A 16,985-nucleotide genomic window follows, 5' to 3' on the forward strand; every position below is an offset into this window, starting at 1 on the left:
GTTTTCTGGCTTCACAATGAATCAGTGAGAGAAATGGCCACAGTTTCCCAGATGAATCAAAAAGAGGAAAGTCATGTACATGGGGAGGATCATTCAGGGTCCGTCAGAGAGGTGGAGACAGGACAAATGCCCACACACTCTAACGCAAACCAGCCAGATCCCATCAGAGGGGTTCTTTTCCACTGCCCCAGTTGGAAATATAATCAAAAGGCACGGTTACCCCCTGTACAGCAAGCCAGTGGTTTGGAGAGTAAGCGAGATGGGAAGGCCCAGGGCCAGATGCCCATTCGGCCCTGCGCATAGTGGGGTGAGTCATTTGGAGGCCCAGGACAGAGCCCCTGGCACCTCCTGTCATCCCTCCTGCCCCCAGGCCCCAGTCCGCCCTGTCTAGCTCAGCCCAGGGTCTGCGGCAGGGAGCTTGCCTGAAAGGAGCCCAGCTCTACCTATCCGGATGGAGAGTTCACTCGCGGGGAAGAGCAGCCTGGGACCCTCGGCATCAGACTTCTTCATCAACACAGGGTCCAAGGTCAGCGCCAGGGCCGTCTGGGGGTCTTCTGCTGCGCCCTGAAACAAGAAGCAGTCGCTGTGACACTTCTACTACCTTCATTCCCCACACCCCGCCAGCTCAGAGCTGCCAGGCAGCTTGCCAATCTCCACCAAGAGCATCGGGCCACCGGGCCAGTCCCCGGGCCAGACCCAGCTGTCGGCAGGCTGGGTCATTAGGAAGAGGGCAAGCTTTCTGGTTGTAGAACTTTTGGGGTGACAGAAACAGGATCTGAGGGGTCCGTGCGGGTCATAGAAATGGGAAAAATACATCGAAATCCCATTCGGCAGAGCAAATGGCACCACAGGCTCAGCCCCTGAACCATCCAGAGAAGCCCATTTGGCAGGTTCGCTTGAATGGCAGCGCCGGTTCAGGAAGCAAAGTCAACATTTCTTAGACATGCACCACCTTCACATTTCTCACGTGATCAGAAGGGAAGGCACAGCGAGCATTAGGGAGGTCACAGCATATGGGGAGGTAGGTCCAGATGGCCTGAAACAACCACATCGCCCTCTGCTTTGTCACTAATTAATTCGACCATTTGAGCATTAACCAGGCAAAGTCTTAATTCTGATCCCCACATTTACTTAATAAGTACTTACTGACCACCAATCCTGTGGATACTGGCAAACAAAACAAGGCAAAGTCCCAGCTCTTAGGTTCCAGCTAAGAGAAAACAGATGGCCCTGGCCGAGTTGCTCAGTTGGTTAGAGCACTGCCCTGATACGCCAAGGTTGTGGGTTCGATCCCCGGTCAGGGCACATACAAGAAGGAACCAATGAATGCATAAATAAGTGGAACAACAAATCAATGTTTCTCTCTCTCTCAAATCAATAAATAAAAATTCAAAAAGAGCAGAAAGGTGAATCCAAAATGGGGCCATGAACTTCTGCTCCCGAGGCATCAGCTGAAACCTCATGGCCCTGCTGACGGCACAGGATCTCAAGGGAATGAGTAGCGGGGTGACCCCCCCCAACACAAACACCTCCACTTTTACCCAAACACTAAGGGAAGGTGAGTAAAATCGTCTCAGTGGGCATAAAAACAGTAGGTATTTCTTGAAAACCAGGCAAAAATAGTTCCAAAGAAAGAGAAGTTTCCATTTAAAAATCTGTGTCTCTCAGATGGGAGAGGAGAGGGTTTCTGATCCCGTCACTGAAATGCAGCCATTTATGAGCAAATGCTAAAACTGTTTTCTTGGGTAAGTTTCTTTCATGACAGAATCTCACAAAAGTGATGTCTGGCTGTGTCTTACACACACACACAGGGGTCAGGAAGAGAATCGAGTGATTCAGACTTTTATTTCATTATTTCTTTCCAACCAAGTGTTACAAACAAAAACATTGACCCTTCCTCTTACATCTTCTCATTTGTCCAATACATTGATATTGTCCTAATCGTTAATTTTCAGTGTCCTCTATAATGCATATTAGATGCCGACACCTCACTTAACTTTGTTTTAAAGAGGGAGGAAGCTTCGTGGCTCTCAGGTCCCTCTGTAGAATCCTAGGGGCTGCAGGATGTCACCTGTTCTGTCCCTGGGAGAGGCACAAAGAGGCAGCCTGTCACACTGTGTGACACTCGAGGTTGACACTACAGATGGACGGAATCCTGAGGACAGAAGGGACTTGAGGAAGGCTGGTCTCTCCCCCTGCAGAAACCCCTTCTCACCGCCCGAGTGACAGCTGGTGTCTGTGCCATGTGCCATGTGCCACACAATTGCAGCTCTTTGCTTTTTTATGGGCTTTAATTATTTCTAATCCCACATCTCCTGCTGACATCAGAGGAATCACGGCAGCAATAAAAGATGCGCTTCTCTGGGAGAGCAGGTCAGCTGACCTTCCTTCGTCTCCCTTCTGTTTATAGCGTGATGGATGCGTGGCTGGGAGGAGGCTGCGGGAGGAGAACCACTTCATTACAGCGAGACGCAGCAGCACGAATGCACTCGACACTGCTTGTTTGACTGGAGCCCATTTAGTAAGGAGCAGCCTGGAGAGACACCGCTTTTAATTGAGAACAGAGGCTTCCAACTGAGGTGATTTCACCCCCACCCCCGCCACCAACCAGGGACATTCGGCAATGGGCATTTGTATGTGGGGGTGGGGGAGAGGGGTGGTGCTGGCATCCAGTGGGTAGAGGCCAGGGATGCTGCTAAACACCCTACAGGGCACAGGCCAGCCCCATGGCAAATGATCTGCCAAACATCAACAGTGCTGAGGTTGAGAAAGATTCGGGATGCTCAGAGCCCAGAGCTGCCTGATTATGGGTAATGCTGGGAACTCGCAGACCCTCCTGTTTACTATAAAGACAGGACGTTTGCCACTGCCTCCAGGAAGCCTGCCTGCCTTCCTGTATTTGACAGATTCTTATTAAGCATCAGAACTATTCCAGGTTCTGATACAAAATAGCGGAGCCCAAGGTCCTCCTGAATCCTGCTGCATTCTCCTTCCAGAGACAGACAATAAATGAGCAATAAATTACCAGGTAGAGCATGGAGTAGTGGAGAAGAGGAAGTCATAGCCATGGTGACCCAGCCATCCTGGATAGGGTCGCGGGTTCGATTCCCAGCAAGGGCATGGACCTGGGTTGCGGTTTGGGCCCTGGCCCCCGTCAGGGCACATGTGGGAGGCAACCAGTTGATGTGTCTCTCTCACCCAGATGTTTCTCTCTCTCTCCCTCTCTCTCTCCCTCCTCCCCTTTCACTCTCTCTAAAAAAAAATCAATGAAAAAAATACCCTCCAGTGAGGATTAACACACACACACACAAACACACAAACACATATACAACTAGCTGACGAAGGGCCAAGGGAAAGGTCAGAGAATTAATTGGTGTCCCCTGCCAGCCACAGCTAAACCAGGCCCGCGTTACACCCCAGTGGGGAAGGCAAGGAGGATGTGAAGGGAAGTCACACACAGCCCACCCCCAGGGACTTAGGGACCCTGAGGCTGCAGAAGGGGCCTGGAGCCCCACGAGAGCTTCGCCTCCCTCCTCCATCCCCCACCAGCCTCCTGTGTCTCTCACCATCCCCACTGAACCCGGACACATGAGGTGGCATTAAATAATTGATGCTGGTTTCATTACTGAGAAATTGCAATAATAATGACACTCGTAACACAATCTTAAATTATTCCACATAATGGAAAAAAAATTAAATGTCGCCCCTTATCACCAGCCAGAATATGGATGAAGCTTACATAAGAGGTGACCTTCTCTCCCCAGGAGCCCAGCAGCGACCTGCTGCCCAGGGCCAGGCTCGTTCAGGGTGACGGCGACCGGCCCCAGAGCAAACAGGAAGACAGAGTGGCACAGACACTGAGGCAGAGGGTACAATCCTGCCTCGGGTTCTATTAGACAGGTCGCTGCCATCTTCCCTGTCTCAACTGCCTGCATGTTCAGGGATCACGGGCCGTAGACAGGAGGCCTAAAGACAAGAAGAACGACGACAAAGTACCAGGTCCATACTTGGTTTCTGGGGCACAATTCACCCTGCCCAGCTTGGGACACTATGATTGCATGAGTCCCTTGTCCCTACAACAAAATGACATCCAATCAGTGGCCAGCAAGGCATGTTTTCAAGCTTCTAATTGTTCCATACTTGATACTTTTAAAATCCTGGCTGAAGAAGACCAAGCTCCCTCCTCCAGGAAGCCTTCCTGGGTAAACCCAGCCTAGTCTGGATTAAATATACCTCCCTCTCTGTGACATCCCACAGGTGCTTCTATCATAACATTTGCATAGCTGCACAGTAGCTTTTCATTCCCTTGGCTATCTCAAAACCATGAGATTCTTAAAGCAGGAGCTGTGTCTTCCAGCCCTACGGTCAGGGCCCAGCATGGTATCAGTGTTCAATAACTAAGCTAATTTACTGGCATGAACAATACCACAAAGTCTCCAAAATGATGTACAACAAAAAAGCGAAGATCCAGGTAAGCACACAATGGTTAGGCCCTGAGAAAGAGGGAAAGAGAGATTCGTGCAGAGAGGGAAAGAAAAGGCTTTGAAAGTATTCTAGCTAATGGCAAATAGCATGACTTTCTACCCACCCCAGCTTCTGTCCTCTTGATGATGGTGTAAGACCCTCAAAATCAGCCCAGAGACCACATGAGGATGGGTAGCTACCTACCCTGCGACTCTCAACCCGAAGGTTCTATGTCCACTTCCTTCCTGGCAGGAATACCCAGAGTGGGGCAGCCCAGATCACTCCTCTTGAAGGTAAGTCCTTTCCACCCTGGAGCCATGATCGGTCCAAGGCCACATCTTCCAGCTTCCTCCCTGTCTCCTCCTAGACCGTAGCCTGAAGCTTCACAATGGAGAAAATTAATTACAGACTTCTAGCTATATTTAAGTTATGCAAGTAGGCTGTTACTCAAACTATCTTCTTAGGGACAAAAACCTTCTCCTATTCCTGATGCCGAATTACTATTTATAATCAAGCCTACTTAAACACATGAAACAGAATTTAAAGCTCCCTACAGCTCTGCAAAGCCTCGGCTCTGTGGGAGTCTGCAAAGAGAGCCCTCCAACAGGTGCTCCAGGTGAAGGGCTCCACGCTGGTGTCTCAAAGGGCCAGGTCTCCTACCGCATGACTGACAGAGTTTTCCAAACCATTGTGCTTCTTCTTGTAACTTGAAATAGAAAGTCTCCCTAAAATAATACAAATCTAAAGAAATGCAAGTACCTAAGTATAATGAGGTATTTTCTTTCTAATCCTCACTGATTACCCATCCCTCTTAAGCTAGTCCTAGAAAACATTAAAATGCACCCATATAATCCACTCTGAGCCTCTTCTGCCTTTTCAACAGTTTGAGAACCCCCAGCTGGTCTTTTTCAGACAACTTTTTCTCACCTCTGCTATCCTTTTGGAGCATACTAGGTCCCTCCAGAAATCTGCCAAAAGTCAAGGTTTCTCCTCCCAGGAAAAAATGCACGTGCATCTAGACACTTATTGCTAGGTAACAGAACACCCCAAAACTCAGTAGCCTCCAATGGCAACCAGTTATTACTGCTCCTAAATCTACAGTCATCTGGACAGATCTGCCAAGGCTCCATTCATATCGCCCAGACTCACTCGCACATCTGCGGTCAGCGCGTGGCTCGCCAGGGGTTGGCTGGTCTAGGATGGCATGTGCACTGGCAGCCGGCGGGTTGTGGGCCAGAAGCTGGCTGACTCGTGGCTGGAAAACCGGAATTCCTCTCCATGGGGCCTGTCATCCTCCAGCAGCCTAGCCTGGGCTCCTTCGTGTGGTAAACTCAGGCTCTCAGGGGCAGCAAGAGAAGGCAACAGGCATTGTCAAGTGCTGCTCAAGTCTCTGTGTACATCACGCTTTCTACCATCCACTGACCTCAGCAAGTCAGTGGCCATCCACCATGATGGGGTGGATCAATCCATCAACTGTACCTCTTGTGAGAAGGATCCAGTGTCCTTAGAGTGTGAATGACAATGGGGGAGGAACTTGTGGCCATTTCTGCAATGTACCGTGGCACATGTGCGCAGACGTACATAACGCTGCGTGAAGTATCAGGGTGCCGGGGACTCCGCGCAGCCCTCCGTGGGTGTGGCCTGCAAACGACTGCTCTAGGTTAAACCAGCAAACCCAATCCCATTCACCTAAGGCAGTGCTTCCCCAGTGGGGGCCCAGGGACCCATTCTCAGCAGTCTGAGAGTTTTACATATAAATTTTTAAATTTTGTATTTTCAAGTAAATGATCTAAAGAAAAAAAATAATACCAGTGATCTGAATCGCTACAGTGATCCCTTTCTCACCAATGCCCTCTGCTCAATTTCAGTGCCTCTGTTTACGTCTGTGTTTACGACTGAGTTGGTACCAAGCAGCCCTGCCTTAATTGCTGAGGGTGATTGTGGAGGGACAGGCTCAATAGACGGATAATATGTCTGAGCCAAGCTCAGGCCAAGTTACTTCACGGAACCCTGTGGAGATGGCGGAGGTTTCCAAGTGCTTCGGGGACAGCTGTGGGGGAGAGATGACTCCATCCAGCGGCATTCATGGGATGGACTCGCCGGAACCAAAAGGAGCAGATCATAGCAGCCGGTACCACTGGCACTTGCAACTGGTGGCTTATTTTTAGCAAAAGACCATCTGCCACAGCACAGAAAATGCTGTTGGTTTCGATTTTATGGATTTGGGCATTTTGATGTGAACTTACACCTAACTCTGTGCATGTGCGTATTTATGCTGATGAATATGTAGACAATGGTGCAGTAAAAGTAGCTCGGATCAAAAGTAGCTGGGAATACGTGGGTTTTATTTCCTTTAAAATGAATGCATATACTAGTCTAATGGGAAAACACTGGCCTACAGCTCAAAGTAATAGATTCTCCTCCTCAGGTGCTCCCCTCCCTATCCACTGCCATTTAAAACATGGCCAATTCTGTCTTCACACCACATACAAATCCTGAGAACTTAACAGCCCACAGTGACCTGATGATTGTTTTTCTATGCTCAAGATGATGGAAACTGCTTAAGTCACTACGCTCTGTGCCTCCCGTGGTCAAAGTAACATCCACCTCTGAGTGGACAGACATCTCCTTGATGACTCTGCTGTCAATTTCCCTGAGGTCTCTGTTCCAAGAGATGCTCCCAGAGAAAGGATCTGCAGACAAATACGGAAACTCTGGGAAAGTCTGAACGTGAACAGATGAAGACTTCGAGACATCCCACAGCAAGAAACGGGTTTCATTTAATCAATCCCACATTTCCCATCCTGATTTGGCCACATATAAAACCTGTTAATATTCAGCAAATGAGGCTTTAGGGAATGGTGAGTGCTGGGAGGGATTCTCTTCTGTGCCCAGTACTCAGAACATTCGGCAAAATATTTCTCCTACATACAAAGGGTGGATGAATTACCTTGATCTCAATTATCTATCACGTGAACAAGTAAAGGTCTGTAGAACGTCGTGTGTGTGTCTTCCCTAAGAGTCACACCAGCTACGAAAACCAAGAAAGTAATTATTTGATAAAACCCACCCTCTCTTTTACCATAGTGAAATAGTAATAATAAAAACCCCACCTTCGTGTTGTCAGTGCCGGGAAAGAGAGCTCTACTGTGGCAGTGCTGAGGAGAAATGCCTAAGGTCTGGCCTATCCCATCTTTATAGCCTTGACAACCATAAAATGATTTTTCTTGATTTGAGGGAAATGAGACGGCAAAAGAGGCATCCACAAGAGTCACAACCCACAGGGCAGAGTGACGGTTCACTAGGTCTCTGCCCATGAACTTCCAGAGCAGAATCAAAGATGAAATGCAACCCCATGTCCCGGGTGGGATGAGCAGAGGACAGGAGCTGGGCTGCAAAGACTCATCCTTGGCACTGGCCTGTGTTACAGAAAATGCCTATGCTCACACACGCCCTCCTGTCTGTACCACGCTGGGCATATGGTGCGCCTCCTCTCGTGTTACTTCAGTTGACCGTCAATATCTTCTCGTGATAAAGACCAAGTAGCATCAGTACCCTCTCATGGGCTGAACAGTTTCCCGTCCCTAAAATTCATATGCAGACATCACAACCCCCAGTGCCTCAGAATGAGGTTGTCTCCACTGGAAGACAGGCCCTTCAGAGAGGTAACCGGCTTATAATGAAGTCGTTGGAATGGGACCTAATCTAATATGACTGGTGTTCTTATAAGAAGATGACCACCTGCTAGCCAAAGAGAGAGGCCCGGAACAGATCGCCCCCTCACCGCTCTCGGATGGAACCAACCCTGGCGACACCCTGACCCTGGGCTTCTAGCTTCCAGAGCTGCGCAGCAATACATTTCTATTGTTTAGGACACCCAGTCTGTGGTACCTTGTTATGGCAGCCCCAGCCCATTTCACACTCAAGGAAACTAAGTGGTAAAAGCCAATGTCCTACTTCACATCACACCATTAGTCAGAGGTACAGGCAGAATTTGAACCCAGTTGTGTGCCCGTGTTCAGGGCATAGTGCTGTGGGAATGGGGCATTCACACGGCGGGGAGGGGGCGGGCGGTGCTCCTGTCTCTCCGCTCCTGGCAGAATCCTAGGGATACGTGCCCACAAACCTCCACTTCTCACTACACAGGACAGACAGATGGAGACTAAGGTAAGATCCTACAGGGTAATGGCCTGACCTGAAAACCCAGTCCAGGCCACAAGAGGAAAAGTGGGGACGGTTACTAATGGTGCTAAGGATGGCCTCACACGCCCTGGCCGGCATGGCTCAGTGATTAGAGTGCGGCCTGTGCGCCAGAGGGTCACGGATTCGATTCCCAGTCAAGGGCACACACCTGGGTCGCAGGTTTGATCCCGTTCCGGGCCGGGGAGTGTGCAGGAGGCAACCCATCGATGTGTCTCCCTCACATCAATGTTTCTCTCTCTCTTATCTCTCTCCCTGCCCCCTCCCTTCCACTCTCTCAAAAAAAAAAAAAAAGGGGGGGAAATATCCTCCTTTTTTTGGGTGAGGATTGGAAAAAAGATGGCCTAACATGAAAAGCAGACAGAAAGGGGTTGGTCATTGGAAGGGACACAGGTCCCCTTGGCGCCATGCTGGGGGCACGGAACCATCAGATATTCACCCAAGCAATCAGTGGTGAGGGGATCGGAGAGACAAGGACCAACTCCAACGGCCTGGAGGGGAAGAGCACAGCAGGGCTGAGACGTCGAGACGGCTTCAATGTTTCTCTCCTAAACCGTTTCAGGCAGAGCGAGACTGTGCCCGCAGTCCCCCAGAGGAGGGCCTGGGCGGACAAGGGGCCCTGGGGTGCGGGGAGGACTTCACAGCATGGTCACTGAATCTCACACTCACAGTCACAGCCCCCATCAACTCCTCAGCCTCCAGGCCCTGCTCACAGCCTGCTCAGCAGCATCCCATTCCCATAGGGCCTTGACCTCGGGGGTCGGAAACCCCAAAACGTTTCTGAAAACAGTCCTTGTGCCTCCCAATTAACTCTGCCCTCGAGGCTGAGACACAGCCTCCTGAACAGACTGCGGATCGAGGTATAGAGCCCAAACAGAGACGCTGGAAAAGACAGGTGGGGAGGGGCCTGAAGGCGCTTCCGATGAGGGTGGAAATCCCCGTGCATTTTCACACGAAGGAGACGGTGCAAACGGCACGCAAACCACTTCAGAAGAGAAGCATGGCTTTGGAGAACATGGTGATTTCTTTGTAACGGGGCTTCGTCCAGGCATCACTATGCCTGAAGCAGAATTAATTATTCAGCTTCTCTGGGCTTGAGAGCTGGCAGCGGAGGAGGTGCCGAAGCAGCTGGTTGTGAGGAATGTTTTTCTGCTTCCTGCCATGGGTCTGTGGGGACCAACATCTTCCCCTTTCTCGAAGCCTAAGTTCCAAGGCAAACTGCCAAGCTGAGGCGTACGCCCGCCTGTAGGAGGTTTCTGTGGCTGCAGAACGAAAGGCCACACGTTGGGCGGCAGAAAGCAACGCTCGTTTCTCATCTCTCCATTTCCACAGTTCAGGAATCCGGGAGTGGGTTACACTGGGTCCTGGGTCATCTGCTCAGGGCCTCAGCGGGCAGAGACTGGGCAGAAATCGAGATCATCGCAGACCAGGCTGTGATCTCATCTGAGGCTCAGGGCCCTCTGCCACGTGCACTGGTTGTTGGCAGAATTCAGTTTCTTGCAGACAAAGGACTGAGGTCCCCCTTTTCTTGCTGGATGCCATCCGGGGCCTGCTCAGCAACTAGAGGCCACTCTCAGGCCCTTGCCATGAGGCCCCCACCAGAGGAGATTCACAGCATGGCTGTTGGCTTTTTCAAGGCCAGCAGGAAATGCTGTCTCACATCCAATCCCTCTGACTTCAAAAAGGGCCCGATCCCTTTTCAGGTTTCACTTGATTAGGATAATCTCCCTTTTGATGAACTCAGTCAGCTGATAGATAGATAACCTGAGTAGCGACCTAATGGGAGTGAAATCCCATGAGGGGAAGGGCTTCCATGGCCTGTACACCAGGAGGTGCGACCTTTAGGGGCCTTCTCGGTGGAATTCCACCCACCACAATGTCCCCAGTATGAACTCGCTCCTCTGATATTCTATCACCTTGAGATTCCTAGAGTCTAAAGGGTCCCTTAGATGGCTAAATCGGGAGCTTTATGTTATGGACAAGATGCAGTCTTCCCCCAATTCTTAGTAGCTTTCTGTCGAAGCCCCAACCTCACAGAACAAAGCTGGTGCCTTCTGACTCACAGTAAACCCTGGTGAGGTGGGTACTCTAGGGTTTCAGCCAGGCACAGGCTCCAGCTCAGCCACCGTGGGGAAGAGATCTGTGGTGGCGTCAGGGCACACGGGTCCATCAGGCACAGGAAACACGGTGCCTGGAGGCCCAATGTTGGGGCCCCCGAGAATGTTTTCATTTCTTTTACAATCAGAAGGGGGGGAAAGGAGGGGTGGATAGGGAAAGATTAACCAAAGAATTTATATGCATAAATGCATAACTCATGGACACAGACAATAGTGTGGTGAAGGCCTGGGGCGGGCAGTGGGTGCAGGGTGGAGGGGTCAATGGGAAAAAAAGGGGACATCAGTAATACTTTCAACAACAAACAAATTTTTTTTTAAAAAAAGAAGGGAATAAAAAGAATAAGAATGAATGCGGCCTGGGTTACATTCGTCTTTATACCAACATAGCTGTAAAATATAATTTTTCATCTTTTTTTTTTTTTTTGGTGGAGGAAGGGGCCCACAAAGACAAAAGCTCGTACAGCCCACAGAAGCCCAAAGGTGGGCCTGGCTGGGCGCCCCTTCGCGGGGCACATCAATGTTCCTTGCCCAGCTCCACGGCAATGCCAGGGGGCACCTGAGCCTCGTGGAAAGGAGTCCCTCAAGCCCGAGGCCCCAGGATGCTGGCCTGTGGACTAAGTGAACTGAGAGAGCGCAGTGACACATCAGGACAGTGCCCAGGCCACCGCAGGACAGTGCTGATATGCTCATTAGTCTGACGGGAACACATGAGCCTGAAATTACAAACACAGGGCTCCTAAGGCCAGGCGGGGCTCCTGGGTGAGCAGCTTAAGTAGCACTGAGTCCAGGTTAGGGTGGATTCCTGGTTCCCCTCAGTCACCTCACAGCGGGGGTGGACGCCCTGCAGGGGGTCAGAGGACACAAATGAAGCGATTAAAATCCTCCTCAAATTACAGAAAATGGGCATCAGACTATTAGCAACAATGTCGATAGGACCATCGTCCTATCAAAGAGAAAGAGACAAGAAACTAAGCGTGTCACTTGGTGTTCGGAGGTAATTTTTAGTGTGAAAATAGGTGGGCATTAGGATGAACGGGTAGGAAATGACAACAAGAGCTGGGGGGGGGAAGGATGGGAAGGTGCCAAGACGGAAAGAAGTACAGGGAAGAGGGGGAGGCTTAGAGGGTGGGTGGGAACCAAAATGAATGATGACAGAAAGATCAGAGAGACAGGGGGACCCGCCACCCCAAAAGCTGCAAAGCCTGGACAGCAAGGAAGGTCTGCTATTAACGTCGTCAACTATTGTTCGTAAAGCAAGGAGATTTACACTGGACAATCCCTCAGGCCTGCTCCACACCAAGCCTTCTATAAATCTACGAATTTCTAGTTCAACCAAAGGGTCAGTGTGTCCACAGGAGCCTGGAAGAGGTAAACTAATTTAGGAGAAAAAAATCACAGGCGCCCTTCCCAAACCTTTAGAAAGATAATCGATGGCGGAAAACGCCCACAGCCAGAGGAAAGAGCCCTTTGCAAAGAGCACAAATCCATCAGGGCAAAGGTACTGACTGCTTTTCTCCATCTCGTAGCCGCAGGTGGACTGATATATTCCCTCTGTATGCTTTCTGAGTGCATGCAGGAAGCCAGCAAATCAGCCTCAAATTCACCAGAGGGCCGGGAGGGCCCTGGAGTCATTGCCAGGGTATGTGGGATCAGCGAGGGAGGTCAGTACCAGGGTTCACTGCCCCCCGGGCCCGGGAAGCACATCTAAGGAGAGCGCCCTTCTCAGCCCGCTCGGTTCTTTTCCACCCTCAGTTCTCCCTGTTGCCACCACATATTGTGGGCAACTAATATGGCTCGGGCCCCCCGCCCCCACCCCTCCCCGTGGCATCATCTCTCACCTAGCCTGTAACATCACCCTGTATGCCGGCGGAGGAACAGGGAGATCAACGGGCCCCCCTGGGGACCCAGAAAGCAACGTCAGCAGTGGGTAGTCAGAGCAAGTGCGTATCTGGAAAATTAGCTGTTGCCCAAGAGACCCCATAAGCTAACGGACAAGCAGGGAGGGAAGGTGTCTGTCACTATACTGAGAGGGGTGACAGTAAATATCAGGAGCCCGAGGCTCAGTGCTGAAAAGGTTTGGACCGACTACACTGCAAACTGGCTGCTTGACATTGTCTCTTTTCGTCCCCGTTTCTAAGATCCGAACAATTGTGTGGAGGGAACCAGGGGAATCTCAAGGCTGCTGGCTGTGCTCAAGGTCACATGGAGGGAAATGACTAACATTCGCACAGGTACCCCAGCCATCCTGACTGCAGCCCACCCGCCTCTGCCCAGAGCCACACCCGGCCTGTGGGTGCAGGTGAGTGGGTGGAGTGGAGGGACACGTGACGTCACTGAGGCCCCACCGTCCACATATACCTGTACTATTGGTGCCACAATTCCAATCATGTGCAAGACAGGGCCTAGGGAAGGGCGTAACGCTCATCCCTACTGAGTGAGGAAAATGCCGGAGCAAGGCGTGACCAGTCTCAGCTACAGAATATTCTACAAGCCAGTTGAGGACATAGCCCTGGGTGTCACAAAGAGCTGACTAAAAGGAAAAAGTCATTTTATTTATTTAATTTGTTTTTTTGCTAACTTCCCAAGCCACGGTTGTTCTGACCCCTCACCATCCCCTGCCGGAGCAGAAAATCAGAGTCCAGAGGCCTTGGCTCCCCCATTTGCAATGCACAGCACACGTGTCGACCATAGGAAGCCAGGGCCAGGCAGGGGGCGGCCACAGTGTCCCAGGTTCCGGAAGGAGACACACCAAACTCTCCCCGGTTGCTGGGGAGAAACACTGAATATAGATGGTGAGACGATGATGTTGGTCTTATCTTTCATATATTTGTTTAAATCCTGAATCCCAGAGGGCATGTGTGACAAGCAGAGGCCACCTGAGGTGAGTTCATCCCTTTTATGCCTGAGATTCCCCTTTAATGCCTGAAACAGAGAATCCTGAGCTCTTGGGCTGTTGAACTGCCAGAGACATGGCGACAAGAAGCCACTAAATGCAACAGTCCCATCAGCTTAACATCTACATGAAGGATCAAGCTTCTGACACCTGGCTCGGGACAAACTCTGATGAGAATTAAGTCGGCTGTAATACACCAGGACGTGGCCCTGAAGGCTCTCGGGTTTTCTGACTATTAAATAGGCGACTGGAGGATTAGCTAAGAGAATGGCAACCGTGGGATGCCTGAGTCAAAGGACCCATGAGTCCTGGGGTCACACTGGGCATCTAACCTCCCCAGGGGGTGAGAAGAAGCCTCCACCCCCCAATCAGATCTGAAACAGAGAACCAATGGAAATGCATTTCTCCTGAGAGGACTCAGCAAGCTGGCCTCATGGGCAGGTGTCCTCAGGGCCTGGCTCGGCAGGCTCTCCCTGTGCTCCCTCTCCACCGCACCCCTGCAGGGTGTTTGGGACTCAGTGTCCCCACCACCTCTCCAGTGCCCAGGACACAGGCTGTCACCTCCCCTGTGCTGTCGGATGACATAACCTACAGCCTTGATTACCCTGCGTCTGCATCACCCAGACCTCCAGGTTCTCGCAACTGTGTGCTTTGATCAATGTCTGCTTACCAAAGAGTGAGGCAGAGGAAGGGTGAGAGTGAAACAGAGTGGTCAGATTTGGGAATGGTTGAGAACTTGAGTTAAAATGAGATTTTTGGTGGCAAGCTGCCTATAGAATCTGCTTACAGAGATCATCAAGGTTTGTATTCCCCATCCTTCACCCAACAGGCTCTCTCTCTCTCTCATTTTCTCTCTCTTTCTGAAAATCACTTGATTTCCCAGGTGGCAAGAGAGAGGCCCTGGGTGGATCATACAGCTCTGCCTCCCACAGGAATGGCACAATGCCCCCAATTATAATGAAAAGCTCAGTCCTTTATCTCCAAGCCACTCCTGACTGAGAATGTGTTTTCTCCGATTTTCCATCCAGATGGAGAGCAAACATAAAAATCACGAGAGTGAGACCACCACCATCAGTCCTTGTGGGAACAGCCCGGCAAGGAAATTTGCCAGAGAGCAAATTCGAAGTGGTTCTGAGAGGCTCCCATCTGTCCTGGGCCAGGGCAGGCGTGAGGACTGCACCTGTGGGTGAAACTCTCCCTTCCCCAGAAGGGTGACCCCCAGGAGGACCGCTGTTCAGAGCCCGTGGCTCCTTGAATGTCCCCCGCCCAGTATAACTGAGTGCACAACACCTAACCTGGTTTATAGTTTGTGTAATTAAAGAAGAGGCGCTTCAGGCAATGGGGAGCCTGCAGACCTCCAATTTCGCCATGCGGGGAGAGAAGATTACATCTACAAAGCATCTGCGGTTTGCACAAAGGAGCCGAAATTCCGACTCCGGGACAAAGCATGCTTCCAGCCTGCTGGGACTTGAGCTGCTCCCTAGAATGAGAATAAAGACATTTATATAATGTGTTTAGCGGGACACCTGGCCTGGAATAACCCCTCGATTAATATTAGCTGTGATTTTCACCATCATTATTATCATTAGATGGAAAACTAGGACTGGCCTGTCTCAGCCGTGAAAGCAACAGGGAAGCGGAAAGAAAACAGACTTGGTGCCGCTGCAACAAAAACTCAGGTCTGAGTGAGGGGTGAAAGCACATCACACAGTAGAATAAAGAGACATATTATGACGGGAATGTAAAGTACAGCAAGGGAAATAGAGTGGCTAATATTGTATGGTGCCAAGCGGGTACTGGAAACATTTGGGGGGACACTTTGTAAAGTATATGATTGTCTAACCACTATGTTGTACACCTGAAACTAATACAAAATAACATTCAATGTAAAGTGTAATTGAGAAAAGAATTAAAATTTTTTTTTTATGTTCTTATTGATTTTAGAGAGAGAGGAAGGGAGAGGGAGAAACATTGATGAGAGAGAAAGAAACAGCCCCCCTCCGCCCCCACCCCACCCCCCGGGGACAGAGCTGCAACTCTGGCGTGTGCCCTGAGCGGGAATCGAACTAGTGACCTCTCAGTGCCTGGGACCCCACCCAACCAACGGAACCACAGCGGACAGGGCTAAATTTTTTTTAATGACATTTTTGTGCTCATCAGGGCCATCACTTTTCCCCTTCATCATCATCACCATCGTGGCCTGTCACTTTAGGAAATCAGAGGGCAAGAATCGGGGAGGCGGAGGAAGGGTTTGCGGCCAGCTTTGGGCATTACAATATAGATGGCTCCCTCCCACCCTTCCACTTGCTACAGTCACTCTGCAGTCTCCCCATCTGATCACAAGCCTAATATTTACCCAGTGAAAGCAGTATTTGTGTGCGTTGCCACCTAAAATCCAATAAGTATGGAGACGGAAACGAGGCTGCCTGTGTACCAGCCATGAGGACAAACACAGCTAGCTCTTTAAAGAGCCATTGAGCTAATCAATACCCTCTCCCATTTCCACTCAGGGGCCCCGGGCCAACCGAGACTTAACAGTTATTTTCCAGTGTTACATCCCTCGGAGAAGCTTAGAAAGAAAAGATCACTGTTTCTCGGTTTGTTTTCCTGTGTTTGCAAAACACAGGTTATTTCCTGGGGGCTGTGAGTCTCCTTCCCAGACTTGGAGCTGACTTCAAAAATAGGATGCTGTCCGCCCCACGAAAAACACATTACTCAGCAGCTGCAGTTGCCTTGCCTCCTGCCCCACCCCATCCTCTCTGCCGGGGTCAGGTTTGGACAGGCCTCCTGTCAGACGTTCTTTTCTTTGTCTAGAACTCATAATATAAATACCAAACTCTAGTAGGGCGGGCAGGAAGCAAGGGGATGCTGTGGGCTGCTGGACAACATGACCCGCTGACTCATCCCTCTGCCAACACCGCACAGGCCTCCAGCTGAGCCCTCCCTCGTGCCCGCCATGGGTACGTGAGACCCACCATGGATACCTCCGAGCCTTGTTCTGCTTGTCCTTCTCTTAGGGAATTTGAACTAACAGTAAAATGGAAAAAATTACAGAAACCTTCAAACCATTGCACAGAAGTCGGCTCAAAAAACTAGTTAAGATTAGGTTTGGTCAGAAGAAACACAAAACCCTACTGCAGTGACTTAAACACATACAGGGTTTATTTGTCTCACTTGACAAGAAGACTGGGAGTCAACAGTCCAGCTGGGACAGTCAACAGTCCAAGGCTGCCAGGAGGAACGGGACTCCTGCTCCCTGCCCTGCCACCCTTAGCGACGGCCGCTGCATCCCCACGGCTGCCGTGCTGCTC

At 50.5% G+C, this 16,985-nt stretch overlaps 1 protein-coding gene across 1 annotated transcript in view; it reads right to left on the reverse strand.

Moving 5' to 3' along the window:
• Positions 1-16,985, reverse strand: part of SLC39A11 (solute carrier family 39 member 11) — a 158,338-nt gene that overhangs the window by 108,215 nt on the left and 33,138 nt on the right. Inside the window, exon 5 of the mRNA XM_087826329.1 lies at positions 444-564. Within this exon, the coding sequence (XP_087682455.1) occupies positions 444-564 (121 nt within the window). The remainder of the gene's footprint in view (positions 1-443; positions 565-16,985) is intronic.

This window comes from Miniopterus natalensis, chromosome 17 (assembly GCF_054644295.1).
Source record: "Miniopterus natalensis isolate mMinNat1 chromosome 17, mMinNat1.hap1, whole genome shotgun sequence".
Taxonomy (NCBI): domain Eukaryota; kingdom Metazoa; phylum Chordata; class Mammalia; order Chiroptera; family Miniopteridae; genus Miniopterus; species Miniopterus natalensis.